At 37.9% G+C, this 24,102-nt stretch overlaps 4 protein-coding genes across 5 annotated transcripts in view; 1 reads left to right on the top strand and 3 right to left on the bottom strand.

The window, feature by feature from the left end:
* galns (galactosamine (N-acetyl)-6-sulfatase) overlaps nt 1-1,381 on the bottom strand; it is a 35,420-nt gene extending 34,039 nt beyond the window's left edge. The window contains exon 1 of the mRNA XM_028443244.1: nt 1,241-1,381. Within this exon, the coding sequence (XP_028299045.1) occupies nt 1,241-1,348 (108 nt within the window). The 5' untranslated portion in view covers nt 1,349-1,381. The remainder of the gene's footprint in view (nt 1-1,240) is intronic.
* On the top strand, nt 1,359-5,234 carry trappc2l (trafficking protein particle complex subunit 2L). Its single transcript, XM_028474030.1, has 6 exons — nt 1,359-1,400; nt 2,250-2,294; nt 2,493-2,665; nt 4,643-4,730; nt 4,933-5,012; nt 5,079-5,234. The coding sequence occupies exons 1-6, from the start codon at nt 1,359-1,361 to the stop codon at nt 5,122-5,124; spliced, it is 474 nt and encodes a 157-aa protein (XP_028329831.1). The 3' UTR covers nt 5,125-5,234.
* A 25-nt stretch (nt 5,235-5,259) lies between these two features.
* Nucleotides 5,260-12,250, bottom strand: pabpn1l (PABPN1 like, cytoplasmic). Its single transcript, XM_028443151.1, has 6 exons — nt 11,962-12,250; nt 8,217-8,337; nt 8,084-8,151; nt 7,901-8,007; nt 6,599-6,686; nt 5,260-5,894 (listed from the first exon to the last, which is right to left on the bottom strand). The coding sequence occupies exons 1-6, from the start codon at nt 12,034-12,036 to the stop codon at nt 5,565-5,567; spliced, it is 789 nt and encodes a 262-aa protein (XP_028298952.1). The 5' UTR covers nt 12,037-12,250; the 3' UTR covers nt 5,260-5,564.
* A 7,633-nt stretch (nt 12,251-19,883) lies between these two features.
* Nucleotides 19,884-24,102, bottom strand: part of cbfa2t3 (CBFA2/RUNX1 partner transcriptional co-repressor 3) — a 37,588-nt gene continuing 33,369 nt past the window's right edge. For both annotated transcript variants that reach the window (XM_028442053.1, XM_028442054.1), the window contains one exon: nt 19,884-23,480. In XM_028442053.1, coding sequence (XP_028297854.1) covers nt 23,100-23,480 — 381 coding nt within the window. In that variant the 3' untranslated portion in view covers nt 19,884-23,099. The remainder of the gene's footprint in view (nt 23,481-24,102) is intronic.

Here is a 24,102-nt window from a genome sequence, read left to right as displayed (position 1 = left end):
GCCTGAGCGTTTATTAGTGGAATGTTAGAAAATGCTTGATCAACTGATATTACACACACAAAAACAGCCTATTTATTATTAACCAATGTGTTGATTTTTATTTTCGTCTTCTTTTTTTTTTTTTTTTTTTTTTTTAATCTTAAACATAAGAATATTCTACAATTAAATGAAATTATTTTGTCTAAAAATATAGAAAACCTTGAAAAAATTCCAAATAAATAAAGACAATATATATTTTATGATGCAGGCCGATTTAACCCGATACCTCTTGTCAGTTTCTTTTCGTTTCGTTCTTTTTTGTGCTAATTTTGGGTCGATAACAATATTGGATCAGGACACCCTTAACTGAAGCCAATATGAGTATTAAAATCAAATGTATCGTTTTTAATCTCTTCTTTATAATCTAAATGAATGACATCTTGATTGATATTTGCTTACTATTGTAGTATTATTTTTTTTAAATATGCAGAAACGATATTTCCCGTCTTATTTTATTGTTTCATTTTGTTTTCTATGATTGTTTACTGTTTAATCTTGAGTGAATTGAACAAATGATAAGTTGCGGTTCTCTTGGCAAGTTTTTCATTTTTTCACTTTGTTGTCATTTGTAAAATGCCATATTTGTTTATTCTTGTACGTATATGTCAATTTTAAAAAAAATTAAAAATTAAAAAAAACAAAACAAAAACTGAAGCCAACATGGAAGCTCTTTCATTGGGATCTATTTATTGCAATATGACTTAAAGTGTACCTTAATAAATGTCTGGGTTTTTTTTTTATTTATTTTTTTTTATTTTTTAAATTCCCATTTCTTTCTTAATGTCTGTTGGGTCTTATTGTGCAGTAAGTACCTCTTATTCTATTTTTTTCTCATTGTCTTTTACTGCTACTGCATTTATTGTTGCATGAATGTGGTGTAAAACTGAGCAACCCAAATTATTTACGAATATTATATAAATAAATAAATAAATAAAACTAATATTGTCGAGTGCAGGAGACACAGGGGAAGTCAGAATATAATTAATTACAGCAAATAACGGGTCTTTGACAACAAAGATGCAGTTTAATTATTTGTTACACCTCAGAGCATAAAATCTCCGTTATTATGGATGCTTGGCTGATACAAACTGACATTTCACGTATGTACATCAACTTCATAGAACTGCTGTGATGCGTTTAAATTAACATTGCGTATAACGTAAAGTAGACTAGGAATGAATAAACAGCACTAATGACTTACATCATCCATGAGCATGATGATGATGTTCGGAGAAGAGGCATTTAGTTGCTTTTCTGTCAGAGAACAACACACTAATGCACAGAGAATAGTAAAAGTTAGTGCAGCCATCAGTAGAGCGATGTTTGGTGACTCGATCAGGAAGTGTTTGGCGGGTCTTCAGGCAACGCGTCGGCGCAGCTTTTACGCAGACATTGAAATATATTGAAATTACTTTATCCCCCCCACTTGAAACGGCATTTTCTGTTAATGTTGATTTTTACACGAACATATGAAAAAATAAACACATGCCACTGTTGTTTTACTGTAAAAAAAAATAATAAATAATAATAAATAAATGAAATAAAATACTGTCAAATAGATGCTAAACTGTAAAACGATAGATTGAATAATATTTTTGTTTAAAATTTAAAAAATAAAATAAAATAAAATAAAAATCCCTGCGCAAAAACGTAGATACAATTTTCCAAATGTGATAAACGCTACTTCGTATTTGACAGGAAGAAGAATGTACTGAGTTGCCAGGTATGTTCGGTTACCGGATTTTACAATCCATTTTGACAAGTAGGCACGTAAACACAGTTTTGCGCTATTGAGGCATAAGATAGCCTGTTTTAAAAGGCACACTGTAATATCTGACCTAATTGAAATATAAGGTACATATTTTCTAATCTATTGTAACTATTTGCCATTGAAAAATTTAATGAATTGCCTTAATATTTAAAAGTGTTACCCTAAAAAATGACAGAAAATTGTATTGTTGAAAGATGTATATTATACTTGGTCTGATAATTGTTTTCTTCTTTATATTTATTGAGCAAACACTACATGGTTTTGAAGGTTCTCAATCACAATTGGAATTGTTTTGGTTTATTTTATTTATTTTTCCAAATGTTTCATGTCTCATCCAAGTTCCTGCAGATTAAAGACACCATAATGAAAACACTCCATTTCAGTTTTGGAGCAAGGCGGAAACCCTTTGGTTGTATCTGGCAACACACAGCTCTGAGAGGGAACACAAACATGGCGGGTTGGTATAGCAGTGATCGCAAAAGAGGTAACAATTGCTGTTTAATGTCGGTCTTTGTCGTTTCTATTCTGCTTTTTTAAACCTTATTACCGTGTTTAAGCTAACGCTAGCTTTCTGTGTGTGTCACGTGGTTTACATACCCGGAAGCTTCAACATAGCTGTGTCAGGTTTTTTTTTCTTCCTGTCTGACGGCTTTTTATTTTTTATTTTTCCCTGCATTTTCAGAACTACCCGCTGTATATCCGCAGTGTGGCCTCTCAGAGTGAGCTGAAGTTCCACTACACGGTGCACACCTCACTGGATGTGGTGGAGGAGAAGATCTCAGCTGTGGGGAAGTCACTGGGAGACCAGAGGGAGCTGTACCTGGGTCTGCTCTACCCAACAGAAGACTATAAAGTGTATCCTGAAGGCAGTGGCCTTTGCCGTATCAATATACCGACATTATATCCGTACGCAGCGCCCCTCATTGGCCAGTTTAGGTCACGTGAATAAGACTAAACCTAACCGTAATCCAACTCTAAAAATTGTTGCGATATAGGGCTATAACCTAACCCGCTACGTACGTGTACTTCAGTAAACGTACCGATACGAATAGATACTTTGTCTGGCAGTATCAATATACCAACATTCTATTCGTACGCAGCGCCCCTCATTGGCCAGTTTAGGTCACGTGACTAAGACTAAACCTAACCGTAAACCTAAATCGAACCCTAAAAATTGTTGGGATATAGGGTTATAACCTAACCTGAACCCTAAGACGCTACATACGTGTACTTTGGTAAATGTACCAATAGCACTGGGGGTTGTCCGTATGGCAATCGTACGAATAGACACTTTGTCCGGCAGTGGATATTCGTACGGTTGCCGTATCAATACATCGTCATTCTATCCATACGCAGCGCCCCCATTGGACAGTTTAAGTCACGTGACTAAGACTAAACCTAACCGTAAACCTAAATCGAACCCTAAAATTGTTTGCGATTAGGGTTATAACCTAACCCTAACCCTAAGACGCTACATACGTGTACTTTGGTAAATGTACCAATAGCACTGGGGGTTGTCCGTACGGCAATCGTACGAATAGACACTTTGTCCGGCAGTGGATATTCGTGCGGTTGCCGTATCAATATACCGACATTCTAGAGATAATACCTTCCTATTCCTACCATGTTATGAAGGCTCTACTTTCCCCACTTCAGGTATCTACAGAGGTGTAAAGAGTACTGATATATCTTACATCGTACAAGTAAGTCCTACATAAAATACTCAGATACAAGTAAAACGTGGCTCAATTAAATAGTACTCAAAGTAAAAGTTACTAGTTGCTTTCACCCCCCATGTTTATTTTTGGTAATAAATTTTGCCACGGTTTCCCTGCATACAGTAAACATCTCATGTATAAACTTAAAAAGGAGGAGACCAAATATTGCACAATTGGAACTTAATTTATTTTCTACGAAGGCATCTGTATAAAATAAAAGATTTGTCAAAATGTATAATTATTTAAGAAAATAAATAAATAACAATAAATTCAATTCAAAAAAATAACAAAATAATTCTCAGGCTGTATGTATAGCTTCATTTATAACCGGCATTCAATGTTGTTTTGGCGCCGTGCGTTACGTTCAATCTGATTGATATGATTGTCATCTGGTCATTTTGTTTTTTTTTTATAGTTTCACAATGTCCGTTGATTATTTTAAAACAAACAAATAATGATCTACTCAGTAACGGTTGGATGTAGAAATGTAAGAAATTACTTTACTTCTTTTAAAACGTACTTAAGTTCAAGTAAAATTACTGATTTAGAAATATACTCTAAAAAGTACCCCTAAAAGAAACTCAATAACAGTAATGTTTTAGTAATCTATTACTTTTACCTCTGTGTATCTAATACTATTCTGTGGTGGATTCACATTGAATGACTAGTGCTGTCAAAACTAAGGTGGAAGGTGATGTGTACGACTATCACAAATACACTTTTGAAGTATGGTTTTAACACATTAAAGGAAGCTGTAATCTGAAGTGTCATGCTTAGTGAAATAATTGCTGACATCACAAGTTTGCTTGTTCTTTTTGACATTTCCTTACACCACAACTACTAAACCAGTGCCTGACACCATTAGTAAAATGCTAACATGTAAATGAAAGTTTGAGATTGTGGTCATAATTGGTCAAGCACAATTGAAGAATTTCAAGCTCATGTCCTGTCATTTTGTAGAGCATCATCAATACAGTACTATGTGGAACGGATGGTGTATGTCAGTGGTCAGAACTCTCAGCTGATTCAGGCTTACAAGCATCTTCAGTTCCATTTTTCCTGTTTATAAATAATTTTTCTAGACATGTAAAGATGTCCTTGACTCTATAATCAGATATGGATATGTGACTAACTCCAAAGTTAAATTTGTGATCGTTGTGGACTCCTCAAATACGTCATTGCGGGACAATGAAATTAGAAGTGTAAGTTTACTTTTCCAGCATATGTTTCAGTGTTGATGTACTTTTTTTTTGCATGCATATTGACAAAGGGTCACTGTTAAGTCTTATCATTTATAATCCTGGTTTCGTGACTCTTGTACCCATCACAACGAACATTCTAGATCAAGCATAAATGTTCATAACGAAACCACTGCACTATACATTTACATTTTCTTCCCTTCAGATGTTTAGAAAATTGCACAACTCTTTTACTGATGTAATGTGCAACCCATTCCACAATCCTGGTGATCCCATTCAATCCAAGTAAGTGCATCCCATTCCTCTTACAATTATTTAAATCACATTAACAGTGACTTTGTTCTTGTCCAGGGCCTTTGATGGGATCGTTTCTGGAATGATGGTCCAAACTGGCTGAGATTCTCACTGACTGCACCGTTGTGTATATATAAATATATTTCGTTTACATGTTGCTGATGGTCTTAATATATCCTTGTAATAAATAGATTATTGCAATGTGTATCGCCAGAATACTTTTTTATTTATTCACTCACAAATTAAGTTGAAACACGTACATTGCAGACGTAAACAAAACATGTACTGTAAAAAAAAAAAAAAAAACCCAAAAAGAAATAGATGCCAATGCACACTTGATTGTCCCATGCAGTCACAGCAACAAAGGCCTTCAGCTTTTGTTTGCATTTGTTACATCTTGCTTGGATAAAAACTTGGAGGGAGGAGGGGTGGGGGCTGTTGCAAACATTTCTTTACATTTAATTCCCAAAGTGCTTAAAAGCATTTGTTTAAAACTCACTCTCCCACATTCTCTCCAACTTGGCTTTAATGTTGTGGCTCATGCTAACGCTGTTGAGGGTAATGATGTCCGCTTGACTCCGCCCCCAATTCTTCTGAGGGTGGAGTGATGAGAAGAAGACACGGGTAACGTTTAGGCATTTCTTCCTGGAATTCCATATGTCCCCACGGTCTCTTCCCCACTGCGGGAACCCCGTAGTATGGGTGGGGCGTCTGATGCTGTGGTCTGCTCGACTGGTACCGGAACCGACCACGGGAGCTGTTCTGGTATCGAGGAGGACGAAAACCACGAGCTCTGCCTCTGTTCTGACCTCCTCTGTGTCCGCCCCGGTCTGTGCTGCTGATACCGGGCATGTTGGTCCTTTTAGGCATAACCTACATCACAAAAAAGGTAAATTCAATATTGGTGGTGAAATATAGATTAACAATTGAAAATCAAATTAATTGTCAATCAAAAATATCGGTTATTGAATCGAGAGTTAAATAACCAGAATTAAATTGAGAATTTGGGCTTATTAACCATTCTTAATATTTAAGGGTCATGTGATTTTGAAGGAATAGTGTTTGGCACTTTAGTGTTCAAAAATCAATCAGTGATAGTTTATTAGTGATTCATTTTAAAAGGAAATGTATAGCCTGCATAACCCTGTGTAGTTTACCGATAAACACCAAAATGTTATTTTTTAGCAAATGTGAGCTTCACTTGACATACATATTTCCCACCTGACCACCTCTGCTTTGTCTGTGTTTTAGCCTTACTTTTATTATACTGTTTTAGATAAACTTTTACTGTGGTTAGGTTTTACACTATGCATTGCAAAGTGACCTGAAAGGTACTGGTTTTCGAATAAAGGTACTACATTATGTCAACAGTTAATCAGCTGATTTGCTCTCGTCTGTGTGTAGAGAAATAAAATGTGTTGAGCATCCGTTTATTCAAACCAGGCCATTGTGTTTGTAATTCAACCCAACACAGGAAGCACCTCTAATCCAGGACTAGAGATACAATTTACACTAAAGGATGATTAGGGTTTGTTCAGACTTGGTAGTAAATGAGATCTCAGTGTGGTGAATCTTACCTTGAGGACTCTTCCTCTGAACAAAGTCTCGTGCAAGCTGACAGCGTTCTGCACAGAGTCTCGATCTGAGAACTCGATGTAGGCAAACCTGTGACAGGAAGAAGTTTGATCACCGTTTACATGGGAGCTTTATTCCACTTTAATTTAGAATAAAGTTAAATCCTCTTTAAACTGACCTTGTAAACACTTAATTCCGATTGCAAATAAACTTAAAATCCAAGTTATTTCCGATTATATATTTAGAATTAAATAATTCCTTTATCTTGTAAACGTTCAATTCCACTTTATGTTAAATTCTGGTCGATTTTGATATATGGATATAATGAAGAGTGGATGGACGCATTCACATGCAGACCTTCACACAGACTTATTACTAGGGATGTCCCAATACAACTTTTTTTTACTTCCGATAGGATACCGATAATGTAACCGTGCATATCAGCCGATACCAGCACATATCGTACATACTTTTATCACTTATTTTGTAGTGTGGAATGTTAGAAAAGGTTTGATCAAGTGATGTTACTCAAACACAGAATAGTCGGCAACAGTAGGTTATTTTGTTGGCGTGTGAACCACAGTCATCTATGGATAGAAGTGCTGGAGCAGAACATTTTATCAGAGAGCTTAAATCAGTGATTTTAGCTGAAGTCCGATATTCTTTTTCTGGCTGATATCGGACCGATATTGATATCGAATCGGGACACCTCTAGTTATTACACACACGGACCTAAAAAAAACGAACAGGCTTCATCGGACGGGTGATACTAAAAACCCGGAGACAGTAAATGCGGCCCCCGTACCGCAACCAAGTTCACCATTATACCGGCTGTTAGCGCTACCATCTTTACCAGGGAGCAAATATTTATTCCTGGTTATTGTTTTACTGGGCTTAATGTACCAGTGACTAGTTCCTATCTTCTCTTGCTTAGCAGACTGAAGTGAAACACTATGTTGCTGTCCAGCTGCTGCTTCAAAACTACGATCAAAATTGAAGTGAAAACAGTTCATATTTTGTGGTTTTTTTATTTTGTAGCCAAAAATAAAAGGTTTGTGGTGTGTTTATCTTAATAGACATGATGCGTGGACGTTCGCCCCACCGTCCAATCAGAGCCCTTCCCAAACCCAGACCTAAAGCGGAATTGAATAAATCCAAATAAACCAATTTTCCACGTAAACCTCAATTCAGAATTACTATTTTCATGTAAACACAAGAACACAAATTTTGAATTAAAAACATAATGCAACCGTGGCCACTGTTCTGTTAGCCAATACTGAAAGCTTTGCTGCAGTTGAACCCACCCTTTGGGATGACCAGAGAAGCGGTCACACAGGATGGTGACTCTGTTCACAGGACCACAGCCATTGAAGTGGATCTCCAGCTCATCTGCGGTCGCGCCGTAGTCCACCTGGGTTTGGGTCAACAGAGAAAAGGTCAGACTGGAGAAAGTAATGCTTAGGAGGAAATGACAGATGAGTTCTCACATTTCCCACGTAGACTGATCTATTGTCTGCATCTACCCTCTCCTCAGGGCTCATGTTGTAGAACGGACCTGTGGAACAAACAGGCTCTGAGTTTCCCTCCATAGTATCCAATGAGTAGATTAAACCATCTTACCAGGTTGAGGGCTGCTGGTCATATGCTGCATATCTACTGCATCACGTCGCTCTTCTTCCTCTCTCAGCCTTTCTGACTCTTCCTCCATCTCCTGAACCCGGGCATTAATGGCCAACAGCTCCTGAAAAGAAAACATGTCACTGTACAGTTGAAATTAAGTATGGTAATATATATATTTTAAAGAGGTTACATTAAATATATTTGGAAAGCAAATGGATCCATGTATTCTGTACATAACAGCCCTTTAGATAATAAATTTAAAAATGAACGCTGCATTATTTATTTCTACATACTGCTGAGTGACTTACCTTTGTTTATTTAATGACTTAGCAAATGGTAAATAGACACTTTAATCACAGAATTTTGTTCTGTTAAGTGTGTTCTCTAACAGTTTAAAGCATGTTAGGTTCACTACATCGCTAACCTTGAAAGTTAATTTCACTTTTTTCTCAAAAAGTGGTTTTAGTCCTAATTTAGTCCACAAGTCCTTTGCTTTAGTCTTCCTGGAAATCGACCTAGTCCACTAAATCAGGACTCCATTTAGGTGACTAAAATTGAAGTTTTACTTGAATTAACTGGAATATGGGAGTGATTTTAATTAGCTTTATCATATCCCAACAAATAAGCCATCCATTGAAAACACAAATAAAAAAACAACATTTCAACTATGGTTGAAAAATTCAGGGAACTTTCAAGTTGACAGATCTGGAAAATATATTGTAGCTGCGCATCATCTAAATTAAATGTTGGCATCAAATTACTCAATTTCGGGTTAATAAAAACTATTTAATGAAAAGTTCAGATTTTCAAACAAACCAACCCTTGCATAGTGTCAAGTCACAAATAACTTAACTTCAAACTAATCATGAACTTTAATTACATTATTATATTATATACATACACACAGCTTCCTGTTCCAACACAGCTGAAGGTAAGGAGAGCCTTTAGATCCAGTCTTAGAGGCTGTTGATTGGCTAGCACCTCTGCTTCAAACAAGAAGGTTTTAAGTAACAGCCTGTGTTGAAAATAGGACTCTGTAGTATATATATCAACAAAACACACATGATTTGGTACAGTAGGTAAGTAATAAATTACATTTTAAGATGCTTAAAAACAAAACGTTTTCTGTGACCGGAAGATAAACAAGGGCTTTTTAATGCTTATTTGTAACACAGCCACAACACCCTAGCAGCCAAGCGCATAGCCAGGCGTAGTAAAAGGGCCAACCTCCGCATCACGTTGACGGCATTTTCCCGGCATGGGTCCTGACACTGAACCTTAAACCAGGCTTAACTCTGCATTTCTGCTTTGGAGACCGATACCATGTTTCCACAAAAAAATCGTTCAAGGAATCAATGCTTGAACGGTAAAAATAATCTAAATCTCTGTCAGACTCGTTGTCAGCCAAGGCAAGTTTATGTCTTGACTATTGAACTCTAGCGAGAGAACTGAACAAGATTCCCTTGAATGTGAAAAGGCTTTTTCATGAATCCTTCATCATCACACCTAATTATATAAGCCCTCTCTCACTTTACTCTATGCCACCATGATTACAACCCATGTGTAGTATGTATGGTATGTTTCAATTAATATTTTGTGAACTTTTATATCTTAGTTTTCCTCATAGCAATAATTCATTGTGCATTTTGTCTATTTTTATCAGCGTTTGTTTTAAATTGTGACTATTGAAAGGTAGTGGCTATCAGTACATAATAAGTGTCAATAGACCGGCAGTCTCTGTACGTAGCATCCCTCACTGGCCAGTTTAGGTCACATGATAGGTCCACCATGTGCAGTTCCGTCAGTTTTATCATAGCCCTCACCCTAACCCAGTAAATACTTACATTTTTTTTTCATGTATGTATTTTTAAATGTGGAATTTGCTGTGTTAAATGTTAAAATGAAAAAACATATACTGTATGTCAAAAGTGGGATTCGAACCCACGGCAGCGGAAGGAAGAATCTTTGAGTCAGGTGACTTAGACCACTTGGCCATCCTGACACGGTGATAACACAGGCACATTACAATACACTTATGCAAAAAAGGTCCGGCAACGTCATCTTTCGTACGGATAGATTGCTGTTATATAGATACGTATTACGTATTAGGAGACACTTATTGGAAGGGGTGGAGCTTTTATACAAGCCGTTCCCTCCTTGCATCTTAAAGCTGCACTATTTGATTCTTGAACCATGACAGAGGGGCATGGCTGAATTTGAACCATAAATCCCACCCCCCACTCTGATAATCCCTCCCAGTCTCCTCCTCTCTGGAAGTGCACGAAATTGCGCACGAGAGCTGAACGTGCATTACCAGTAAAACACGTCACCATGCAAAAGGATGCACACAAAATAAAGGAAAATGGAACATTAGATTACCTGTCTAAAAGGAAAAAAGCCATTTGCGCGTCCAACGTTAGTCCAAGACTAAAAAAACACAAGTTTGCACCATGCACGCGCTTCACTTTATATCACGGCAGCCAATGAGGAGGCTCCTTCGGGGGCTCTGCTCACCCCTCCTTGGGTGATCACCAAGATCGTCTTACGGGGTTTATGAACTAAAATACTTATAAGGCACAGATCGCACGCAGACATACAGTTTTCAGAAATGATTACTTTTACGATATACTAGGGCTGGGCGATATATCGAATATACTCGATATATCGCAGCTTGTAGTCTGTGCGGTGTTGAAAATGACCATACCGTTAAACTCGCGGAATTTTTTTTTTTATAAATATCTTAGTGGCATTATGCACAAAAGGGCACTATTTGTTTTTAAAATATTGTAGTGGCATTATGTACAAAAAGTGCACTTTAATTTTGTGTTTTGAAATGCCATGTGAGTTTCATCCTGCACTAATGTCTTGTTTTGAAATGTCTCTGTGACAATTTTGCACAGAACGTGCACTTTCTGTTGACAATTTTATGTTTGAGCCACTCACTGTTTAATAAATACAGTTATGTCAACTTTGACTTAGTTGTGATATCCCCTTTTTTGCATGAAAGTTTAAAATTGGCATATATTAATGCAGTATGATCAAGAATGTTTTAATGTAGACATATAGAATCATCATACTGGTGTGATTTTGTGCATCAAAGTGTTAATTCAAGGGTAATGCAAAATATCGAGATATATATCGTGTATCGTGACATGGCCTAAAAATATCACGGTATTTATAAAAGGCCATATCGCCCAGCCCTACGATATACTATGATGCTTATAAGAATCCTTTTTTTTCTTAATTAAATAAAATAATTTGAGCGTCCCAGCTTTAAATATTTTTTATTTTAAGGTGCGCTAAACAAATGCAATGGAAAATCTCACCATTTTGAGAGAAATATATCGGGATATGACTTTTGGTCTATATCGCCCAGCTCTTGCACTTGAAAAGGCATTTGAATTATGCTGGGATAGAATTGGTTTTGTGAATGATTGAATGAGTAGCAGGATGAATGGCCTACCTGTCCAACCTATGAGCTACAATAAGGAACCTGGGGGTTTAACACTCGGAAGCTCACAGACGGACTGCGCTGTGGTACAGACAAAAAGGCACGGACAGAGACTCACTTATCACACCGTTGACATGACGTGGTTGACTGAAACGGTCTATGTCGGAGGAAAAATATTCCAACCACGGCTCCACTGCCTCACACACATGTACACAGACACAGTCCACACACACATGCACTGCTCCTCTCTCTCCGTCTTGTGCAAACACACGCCCAAAGCGCAGCGCTACTCACCGGGTCTTCGGTGAAAGGCTCTCCGATGGACTGTCCGCCCAGGTAGCCGAACTGGGGACAATTTTCCGCCGCCATGCCCACAGCTCACAGCCCAAACATCGCACTCGTTACTCAGGCCAGAAAACGACAGGTCGCCGCGGAAGGAAACGACCTGATGGTCAATGGACGCGACGCTAACGACGCAGAGCGGGATAATGAACCTCACCTGTGAGCGAGACTCAAGACGACACGGCTGATTGGCACGGGAGCGCACGTGAGGCTGCGGGGAAAAAGTATGACCAGGGGCGTGTCTACAGACAGGGCGACCCGGGTGCCCACAGGGGGTGGACGTCAGAGTTCTGATATATCCATTTCAAGTTGAAGTACTATTACTCAGTAAAAGTAACGGATTACATGTACTCACGTTACTGTAATTGAGTTGCTTTTATGGGTACTTGTATTTTTTTTTTCTAGTATATTTCTAAATCAGTAATTTTACTTGTAATTAAGTACGTTTTAAATGAAGTAAAGTCATTTGTTACATTTCTACACCCAACCGTCACTGAGCAAATAGTTATTTTTTTGTTTTAAAATAATCAACGGACATTGTGAAACAACAACAAATGTAACAACCAGAAAAAACAATCAAATGCATCACATCAGATTAAACTTAAATATGCAGTCTGTCGCTGCTGCTGAGTCACTGCTACAGCAGCCATAACATGATTGTAGCATTGTGTAGCTGAGGCAAAATGCTGATGTTGAGGTCGATGCCACAATTTTAAACGATTTTCTAAACAGACACAGAATGGACGTGTGGCTGGGAAGGTAGCCTGGTGAATGAATTTAACAGAAACGAACACAAATGCAAAACAGGTCACACGAATGCAAACCGGCCACAACGGAAGTGTTTCCGCAACGGACGGGTATTATATGATAGCCTGATATGAAAAATATAAGAGTATCCTGATCAACTTTCACTTACTTTCGGAAAAACTTCCGTTACGGAAACCCGGTGGCTGGGAAGTGTCAAGGTGAATGTATTTAAAGAAATGAACACAAATGCAAAAAGGTCACAACACGAATGCAAAATGGCCACAACGGAAGTGTTTCTGACGGACCGGTATTACAGACGGACACGTTTCTGGCAGATGTTTTTAACCCACCAGAACAGAGAAGAACAAGAAGAAGACATCAAAACGCGTATGAAAGTAAGTGAAAGTTGATCAGGATACTCTTATATTTTTCATATCAGGCTATCATATAATAATCCCCGTCCGTCGAAAACACTTCCGTTGCGGAAACACTTCCGTTGTGGCCGGTTTGCATTTGCGTTCGTTTCTGTAAATGCATTCACCTGACACTTCCCAGCCACCGTAAGAATGTGCACCTGGAATATGCACAGCTTACTTTACATTACTGTGTTAAGGCTGAAAAATTACTGTTTTAATTTTGGAGCAGCTGTTTTGTGCGTTATATGCACATCATTTATGGTTGTTTTATAGCAGTTGATCAACAGTGGATTATTATATTATTACAGCACTAATATGAAGCTGTATGGACACAAAGGACCCAAAATAAATAATACATTCTTTAATTCTAAGTAACTCAAAAGTTACTTTTTCAAGTAACGCATTACTTTTTGGTGAAAGTAATCAAAATAGTAACTGAGTTACTTTGTGAATGAAGTAACTAGTAACGACAACTAGTTACTTTTTTTCAGTAACTAGCTCATCATCAAACACCTATTACCAGCGTTATCAGGCTGCTGTAGCAGTTTCTACATACCAACTGACTGTGTGGTCTGGACGACGGTCTAAATTTACGACGATCCAAGTAACTAGTGCAGCGTCCCACAGTTAGACTTTGATGTCTAACCGTAAGACTTTTAGAAAGTACTGACATCACTGCTTTTGAGACTTTGATGTCTAACCGTAGGAATTTTAGGACATAGTAACATCATCTTTTGAGTTACCCTGACTACCTGTCAACATATCTGTCAACATCAGTTCTTTCCATTTTGACTCAGATTAAAAAATAATATAATTATAATTGTTTAGGCCTGTTAATTTTATTAAGTGACCTCAAACCTAACACTGTGCATTACGTTTAATGCGGTTGGTTGGCTATGGTGTGATGCATTTGATTGTTGTGTGGTTCATTTCATTTTTTGTAATTTCACAATGTCCGTTGATCATTTAAAAAAAAAATAATAATAATAATTTACGGTTGGGTGTATAAATGTAATGAATTACTTTACATCTTTTAAAACGTATGTAGCCTGTGAGTAAAATAATTACAAGATCTATTAAATGTTTATCAGGCACCGGGCTGGAGTAAGTAATTGTTTATTTACTATTATAGTTGGTGTCATTATTATTTTTATGTCATTATTTAGTGATGTAAATGTTTTGATAATATTTTATTTAACAGTTTGCATTATTGGTGCATAATATATATTTGAAATAATACTATTGAAGCCAATGTGTATTATGTTTTTTTTTCTTTCTTTTAATCCTGGTTTATTTCAAATGGTTGATTGTCGTAATCTTGTGAATTATGCAATCGAAAAATGCGAAAGTAGACGTCAGCGCGACGAGCGCGGGAAAAAAAAGGAGAGTGAGGTGTGCGCGAGGTGTGTTGCTGACCGGAGAAACACAGACGTAGAGACGGAGTGAAGCTACGTGAAGGCTTGCAGGAGTTTTGACGAGTTGGACAGACTTCAGCGTGGAGAGCGGAGGACGGGTCGTACCGTGTAGGACCAGGTGTGAGAGAGGCGCGAACGGAGGAGTTAGCCGAGCGGGCTAACAAGGAGCTACCGTGCAGGACCCGGTGTGAGAGAGGCGCGAACGGAGGAGTTAGCCGAGCGGGCTAACGAGGAGCTACCGTGCAGGACCCGGTGTGAGAGAGCCGCGGACGAGGAGGAGGCCACTGCTGGTTAACGGGGAGCCACGTGTCGGCTACTGTGTTTGGGAACCGCAGTTGCCCTGTGTTTTCACCGCACTCAATTTTTTGAAAGACCTACCAACTGGAAACAATAATTGCATCGAGTTGTGAGTAAGACAGAGGAAGTCGTTCGGTTTAACTATTACACGTGACTGTGTGTATGTGTGTGGTGTGGGCCCACCACCATTGCTAGAGTTGATTTGACACGTGTTGGATTCCATTGTGTGTGTCGTTGTATACTGTTATTCAGCCATCTTAAAATATAGTTCATATAAAGTTGTTTAAACATATTTCATCTCTGGATCTCAGCGTTATTGATTAGGAATATATCGTGAATTAGTTGTGTATATTGGTGGATCATACACTTTTGAGGTACACTTTTGTGGTATCTATCTTTACAAATTTAACTGAATCCTAGCACCCCTCCATTCTCAAGAAGGGCTTCATATAGAGTGGTGTGCAGGTGCTACACGTACTTAAGTACAAGCAAAATGACTGATTTAGAAATATACTCAAAAAAGTACAAGTACCCATAAAAGTAACTCAATTGCAATAACGTGAGTACTTGTAATCCATTACTTTCACCTCTGGTGGACGTATACCCCATTGTCCCAACCAAAGCTTTGATAACACCTTTATTATTTGGTTTTTTTTTCATTTTGTGTTGTTATTTTTGTTATTTCAGTTTGAAGTTATTGCTAACTGTTTATTTATTCATTAGCGGTGTGACGATTCGATTCGAATCACAATTCGCTGCTGCCGATTCGATTCAAGGACGATATTATTTAAATTAGAAGGATTCGATCCCTCAGCTTATACTCCCATTGATGATGGAAGAGAAAATCAGTTACCGGTATTTTTTCAGTTACTGCAACTTTCTTCTACTTTTGACCAATCACTGTGTGAATTATCCAGTACATCATAATACTTTCCCTGTGAGATGTGAGGAGGAGCGTTCGTCTTACATGATTACAGGCTCTTTTGCTGGCCCTGCATGTGTTAGACGAGCAACATTGATGCCACATAGCGGCAGGTTACAACTGCAGAACCGTAACCAATTATTGACTAACATAGTTTGTAGTGGCGTAACAATACATCGATCCACATCGATACATTGATTAATTAATTAACAATCCAACTACATCGATTCACAATGAAAACATCAATAAACATCATCATAGGATATGCCTTCATTTTGAAATTCACATAGCATGTCTGTCCGTCCGTGCCACCATTTCCTGCGTGGGAATGGTGGCATAACCATGGGTTGAAGAAGGTTGTTTTGCTAGGGGTTTAGCACGCACGTGCGTGCACAGACACGCAAACTGAGATCTGATACTTTCAGTATTCGGTCAGTGCCCGTCAATGGGTTGATGATTTATACTAACTCCTCACAACAAACAGCGTCTGTTCATGTAAATAAACAGGACTACTGAATAACAAGTGTCTGGACGTCCACTTGAGATATTTATTTAATATTAAAGAAGAAAAAATTGTATCAAAACCATATATGTAGCATTATCATCCGTGTACCCTTTGTTCTTTGGTTATTCCGTTTTAAAACAAATAAACCATGTGGTTATTTTTGTTTTACACAAATTCATCACATGCCCCTTAAAATACCTTTTTGTACTTAGTTATATAACAGTGCAGCATCATTATTATGTCAATGTTAAAGTAATAATAATATTATTAATAATAACATGCCAGTGACACTTTTTCCCCATCTGGTTACAATTTGTTACAGTGAAATCAACAGTTTTTAAAGCCATATTTTTGTAATATTAAAAACGTATTGCATCGTAGTAATTCTAAATAAAACTACTAGATACCTTTTATCACCCACACAATTCAAAGTCTAACATTTTGTTAAATGTTACAGAATGGTGTTTACACTGCTTTATTTAATGCTGATAACTGAAAGACCTTAAAAAAAGTTCAAAATCATTTTTCAGTTGTTTTTTGGGAGTTGATATACGTGTAAATGATTGTGTGAGATGGGCATATGCTATGACATCATATCAATCGCAGGCTTGTGAACGAAATCAAATTGAAATTATATCGTGACAGACTTTGTGATATCGGCAAACATCGTGTCGCCATCCAAACATATCGGCATCGTATCGCATCGTGATGAAGCTGGTGATTTACACCCCTTAGTAGTTTGCTATAACCTCTATGAAGATGTCCAAAAAGTAGCACTTGCTGGAACACAAGTACAATACCTTGCTATAGTGATATTTCATTTCAACTAGTGAGTCATTTTAACTGATGATGTTATTAAAAATAAAAATAAAACACATCAAAGTACTAGGACCGAAGCTTTGACAGCCCTGAGACAAAAATACAACCTACTGCCTGAAACACATGGCCCACAGCCTAAGGAGAAATGCATTATCTTCTGTTTCTTCTCTTTTTGCTTTAAAAAATCATATCTTAAAGAAAATCAAAGAAAACAACAGGAGAGGCAGATGTGTCATTTCATTTCATTTTTTTTTTTTTTATTACACAGTTACATTGTTCAACACAGACAATAACCTGAATTAGAATGTTTTACAGCTTCACACATCCAAAAGAGCGAACAGTTAAAGAGCGGTAGTAGCAACAGGGTGGAAAGCATGCAGAAATAAATACAAATCAGAATTAAATTCTTCTGGCACAGTTTGCTTCCTCTAAAAAAGGGCAAGAGGACCATTCGGGGGGTGGGGGGCATAACAAAAAAAAAGAAAGCGCCATCCTTGCTTACAGAACCATGTTTTTCTGTAGTAATGTATTGCACAATACAGTAATCGAACGCTTCCCTCTTCCAAGTTTATGTAAAATCCATCCTGAACCACAGCTTATGGAAAAACAAGTGCTGAATCTGCTTTTTGCCCCCTTCACTTTCTATAGTGGTGATCTATATCAGAGCCTGTTTCACAGGAAGGACGCGTTAGCATTACATCTGATGAGCTTTCTAACATCATCGGTAAACTTGTTGATCAGAAAGGGAGAGGGCAATATGCTAACCTGTCAAAATATGTATTTTCCAAACATGTGTGTTGCTCCTAACAATGTACATAGTTTTTAAAAAGTGTCAGATGTAAAGTGTTCAGAGACCCTTGGATGGTTAAAACAAAAGCAGAGCCCTTACGCGTTCGCCATTTATAACATCTTGACAGAGAATATAATGACAGCACTGCACCATTTGTTGAATGACTTTATCATTTCTACAAGCATTTAGTCTTCTGTATCCTAATCCCAATGTAGTACAATTGCTTCTCTGATGAAACTGAACCAAAAAACCTTAACCAAAGTGACACCGTTGAGAGAGTTGTAACTTTTGGTTGTATTTTGGTTTTTTATTAGTAGTCTATTGAGATTGGTGTAGTATTATTGGTAGTTTTTACTTGCAGAAAAGGAGACACACAAGAAGCATTCAGGGTGAAAAGGAACTGTCACTACAGTGTTGTTTGGAAGTTGTGGGAAAATGCGTTTCTCCAATGCACAAAGCTGCAGTTATTCATTATGACTGGATGTGCCACTGTGAACTCTAAGGATGTTTCATTAAAGCTTTGAAGGTTCAAGTATTTTGTGTCATTGAAATAAAGAAAAAAGGAATTTTCTTTGCTTACCGTGTTTTGTTTTTTTTTGTGTTTGTTTTGTTTTTTACAAAAAACCACACACACACCCACACACTGTAATATACACACGCACACCACACACTATCACCGCTCATCTAGTGTTTATTCATTTTTATCTCTGCAGGCTTTGTGACTGTAGGACATGCAGTTAGCAGGCATTTTCAAAGGAGGCTGCTGCTATTGTTTTTTAGATGAGCTCTATACAACATGTAGACAACAAGCGCTTTGATTGCTTGAAAGAGATTTATACACATCACAAAGCTCAGCTGGTTCATTGAGCATGCTCTTCATGCCCGGGCTCTGAGGTGTGTATATCTGACAATTGGTTAACTGATGAGGTGGAGCTCTAATCATTTTTAGGCCTTACTTCTGGTCCGCCTATCCACACCATGTTTGAGCCTACCATGGCAATAAAGGAGTCTTTGGTTTGTTGCTTTTGTTGGTTTTTTGGACAGAAAATGACATGTAAAGGGTGAGCTATGTTTGTAGTATATGCAGGTCTGGTTATATGTTTTGTTATAGACTGAGGAGGTTTGTGAGCGAAACAGATGAAATGCATCCACAACATATTGTGTAGTGACAATTCCTTTTACATATATGTTTTACATAAACATTTTGTGTCCTTGTCTGTCTCCATATCTGCCATCAACCCATGTCAATGTCTCCTAGTGGTTAGCTGTGTAGTCACAGTAGGTAGCTTATGTCAGGGTGGGAAATATTAGGGAGTCTGTGGTAGCAGAGGAATTAGACCATTACAGATTTAAGTTACACATGAACACAATATCAAAAACACACAAACGTAGATGCTACACAATCCGTGTATCATTCGTTCATTTGTTTTACATTATGTAACAAAAACATGAAAAACGAAAAAAAAAAAAAAACACTCATTATTTGATATTTGTTTCCAAAACCAAAATGAAAAAATGGAAAACGCCTTGTTTTCAAATTCAAGCTCTTTTGCTTCGGTACAGAAAACGAAAAAGGTAAACGAACACCTTTATTGTTTTTCTCCATTACCGATTTGCCAAAGTACGTGACCCGGAAGTGAAGCATTACATATTCCGAGATTATCTTTAGCTCTGCAACACTAGGAGTCTTTAAATCCTCTGAAATGTTCAGTGAGGAAGGTCTGTGCCCAACACCAGCTAAAGCGAAAAGGACACATTTTGGATGCACCAGTTGGAAGCAGCGATCCTGTAATGCCGAAACTGCCGTTAGCATAGCCGTTAGCGTCGGATGAGAGGAGTACACTTCCAGGTCACGTACTTTGGCAAATCGGTAATGGAGAGAAAACGAATAAAGCTGTTCGTTTTCCGTTTTTGTTTTCTGTACCGAAGCAAAAGAGCTTGAATTTGAAAAACAAGGCCTTTTCGTTTTTTGTTTTTAATTTATTTTGGTTTTGGAAACAAATATCAAATAATGAGTGGTTTTTTTTTTGTTTTTCATGTTTTTGTTACATAATGAAAAAAGAATGAGACACGGATTCTACACAGTGTTGCAGAGATGCCTTACAGCTTGGTTCGTTTTAAAGCTGAGATTTTAAATGGCCTCAAAAGAAAATCAGTCAGGTAATAATCAATAAACATTTTTTTGCCTCCATATTAAAATCAAAGCTGTTAGTTTTCGCAAAAGTTTGGTCCAATGTTGACAAAGGTCCAAAATGTAATCCTTAGACTGAGCAGTGGACAGAGGTGGAAGAAAGCGTTTGGATACACATTGCACTGTTATATGCCATATTGCATCTCAGACAAAACAAATGGATCCTAAAAAACACTGATTCACTAAAAGTTTTGTTGTTATTGTTAGCAATAAACTGTAGCATTTGCTAGTTTCTTAAGGAGCAACCCTTAAAAATGCAACAACAAAGGACGTTTCTTAAGATTTTTCTAATAATTCAAAATGTTTTAAAGACTTTTTCCCACCACTGTGAAATGCTCACACTGTAAATATTGGGCTTAGAAAAAAATATTTATTTTATGACTTTTGGAGAGAAGAAAACAATGCATTGATAAAGGGGAAGAATGAAGAATAATTGTTATTTAGCCATTAAAAAAATACTTAAAAGGTTTGAAATAGAATTAAAAAAAAAATTAAAAAAATCAGATTTTCTTTTTAAAAACAATAGCCATGTGAAAATAATACTAATGCAAATTAAGAAAGGGTGAAAGTTTTGATTTGAGCTTAACACTGGTATAGCAAAAAACAACAACGTTTTAGGGAATATGGGGATCGATATGCAATTATATGCACCGCAAACTGTAAAGTTTCCGCTTAGACAGTATCAGGAATTGAACAATTTCAAACAGATCCACACAGCTTTTCTTTTCCGTTTGGAACTTTCTAGTTTGGGGTCTTTCTATGAACACACAATGCTGAGTCACCCACAGCTTGCTGGAGCTTCACCATCCTTGTTATCAAGCTTCCTCCATCAGGTCGCATGACACTTTGATTAAAGTAAAAAAACAAACAAAAAAAAAAACAGTTTGAATCATGTGAGATCAAAATGAAAGAGTTAATCAATTTGACAGACAGACAAAAAAAAAAAAAAGAGAGAAAAATCATTGACGCTGAAGTTTGAAGGTTTCTGTTATTTGGCAAACATTTTTTGGACCTCTTTAAATACTATGTACATTCACATTAAGTTACTGATGTTGCTTTAAATATATTTATATGTATCTATATTATATGACACCCTATGGGCAGTTGCTGAGGTTCCGTTCAGTAGCTGAATTCTCTTCATATTGCACCTCCGTCCTCTCACTGTCTTACAATGCGAGCAATACAAAATATTCTACATGAGGGGTTTCATCTCATTCGTTTAGATACAACAGGTCAACCAAAGCACAATGAGGGGCTTCCTCCTATCTTCACTGTCAACCCAAACTTAAAACTGGAAGGTAACAAACAAAAACAAACAAACAAAAATCCAATCTTTCTGGATATACACAAGGGCAGCACATGTGGACATCAGCAACAATAGACATCATTGAAAAATGAAAAGAGCAACAATATCTACAAGCAGGTTTGGCCCGTCCCTTCCACTGAATCTGTGGATTTGTCCACAGCAGGTTGGGATTATGGGGCTGATTTGAGTCAGATAGTCTGGGAAGAGTGTACATGGGAGTTGTGGGGGTCCGGGGAGGTAGAAAGAGAGAGGAGAACAAGATGCCGCCCCTCACAAAGCTCTTTCATCTGTTTCTCAGGCTTTGGAAAAGAAAGGAGTGAATGTAAATGATAGAGCAATTCCCTAAAAGTTCCTCTCCTTTGTGGAGATGGAAAACACATTTACAAACAATCTTCCCATTTGTCTCCACAGTAGGCAATGTCTTCCCAGATAATGTTTTCAAACTTGTGGGTGAGGTTTTTATGGCAACTCCATTGCCATATTTGATGTCCATCTCTTTTGCAGCAGTGTAGATTTCTCTCTTTTTTCTTTATGTCCTCTCTGTCATTCACCGAAAGAAAATAAAAATCCACACTGTGGCAAGGTTTTCATCACTCCATCAACTCTCTCTCTGTGGGCCCAGTTCACAGCATTGTCCTTATTGGCTAGTCTGAGCCCGTTTTGTCCAGGCTGCAGGAGGAAGCTTCAAAATGAGGCAGGATTCAGTTTGTAGTCTTTAAAGCCTGACTGGGTCCTGTTCTGCAGCTCCACTGCAGCCTGGCTGATCTGCTGACGAGGTGATGTTGCTTTTGTGTTTGGTTACAAGACGAGTGCTTCTCTTTATCGCTTACTTACTCACTTTGGCAGTGTAATATCAAGATTTGGATCATGTTTTTTTTTTTTTTTTTTTAAATCTTTGAAGTCATTTGGGTTTATAATGGTGCAGAGGTGAGTCCGGTGTAGTTTTTCTTGGCTCGCTAGCAAGGTAGTTAGCATTTTATAACAAATTTCTTTTCATAACATTACTGTTACTACTATCACCATCTTCATCATCATCATCGCTATTATTCAGAATATTTGGACTTTTCTTTGTTTTTCCCTTAAAGCCAGAAAGAAACTTGAATACTAAGCTGTGGTTGTGAGGAATAAATCGCAGCAAAAGTTTGACCCTTCCCCTTCCCCATTTTTCAGTAACGGGCAAATAGTCAATGCCTGTCACCACTGTACAAAAGCACCTTTGGACAGTCAGTGTAAATCAAAGGGCTGGGTACTCTCCTTTCATTGGTGCTAAATTAAAGGGAAGTCCTATCGAGGTGCTAGTTATTCCCACCTTCGATGCTGCCTTACCACAGCCCTTATCTCTTGCATGACGGTATTTGTCCTGCTTATGTTACCAAGGGCACTACTTCCAGTCAAAAGCTCTGTTCTCAGCAAACACACGTGATATGTTTCTGTTACACTGCACTATTCATCCGTTACACTACACTGAACCCCGCACTGGAATCTTTGTATCTATGGATTTGGTAAAAGAAAGAGGACTTGTATAGGAGAGAGGTCAGAAAACCAGTTTATGGTCAAGAATGAGAACATTTTTCTTCAGGGCTCAGGATATGAACGAGGAAGCAGTTCCTCTGTTTGGTTTTGTGTGGAGCATGGGCGCTTTGTCAGTTCAGTACGTCAGAAAGGAGCACGAGATCAAGACATCAGCGAGAGGTGGCGTCCAGTAGGGCCGGAGTAGCTGGAGTTGTGGAGCGAGAGGCACTGCTGGAACTGCTCTCCTTGGGGCTGGCAGAAACACTTAAGCTGCCACCTGCGCCGCCATGAATACTGCTCGGGCCGACCAGTGACAAGGGTCCTGGTGGGGTGCTCTCAGAGTGGGTGGGGGGTGCACTGGAGGATGCTGAAGAGGTGGACGACGGGGTGCCTAGAGGCACGCTGCTGCTCCCCGGCAGCCCTTGGAGGCCCTGACCGCACACATGGTGGTGCTTCTCCCAGTCTTTGTGTTGGCAGAAGGAGCCACAATAGCGAGCAGTGTTGCAGCCGCTGCACGTTTCGCTGGCTTTCCTCCCACAGTTCCAGCAGCTCTGGTGAGACAGTAGTGAGAGAGCGGTTTGATAGAAATAAGTCTCTTTTGTGTATCAGATTAGCAGATATAAATTCACATTACAATTTGAAATGTATTTTATTACTGACATAGATTCAATGAACAAACTCGCTACAATGTCAAAGACCTATTAGTAACATAATATCAATGGACAAGCAGTTGTTCTCAAAGTGCTGATTTACTGGACAAGGTGTTTGAGCTTTAAATTAAATCGGCAACCAGTTTCATTTTCAAATCTTTGATTGAATCAGATTGGCTGTTAACCTGAAGCGCTTCTTTGGTTATAGCATATTTTGTCTTAATGTGTTTTCTTTTGCTGCTTGCTTGTTTCGTGTTTGTCTTATTACTTCTAAGATTGTAGCACAAACCAGTTTCACTGAGTAGTTCTACTGACAGAGGCTCAGATGGAGTCTCTTTTATCACCCTTGTCACTAATTCTTGCTTATTTCTCATCTTTATTACCTGCAGTACTTGTATATATTTATCCTCTATATTTATTAATTATTATTATTATTATTATTATTGTGTCTGTTTTGTTTTGTTTTTTTGTTCTTCACATCAACTACCAAGGTAAATCCCTTGTACAGTTTTTAAGCTGTACT

This window comes from Gouania willdenowi, chromosome 3 (assembly GCF_900634775.1).
Source record: "Gouania willdenowi chromosome 3, fGouWil2.1, whole genome shotgun sequence".
Taxonomy (NCBI): domain Eukaryota; kingdom Metazoa; phylum Chordata; class Actinopteri; order Blenniiformes; family Gobiesocidae; genus Gouania; species Gouania willdenowi.
This window is presented reverse-complemented; position numbering and strand designations above follow the sequence as displayed.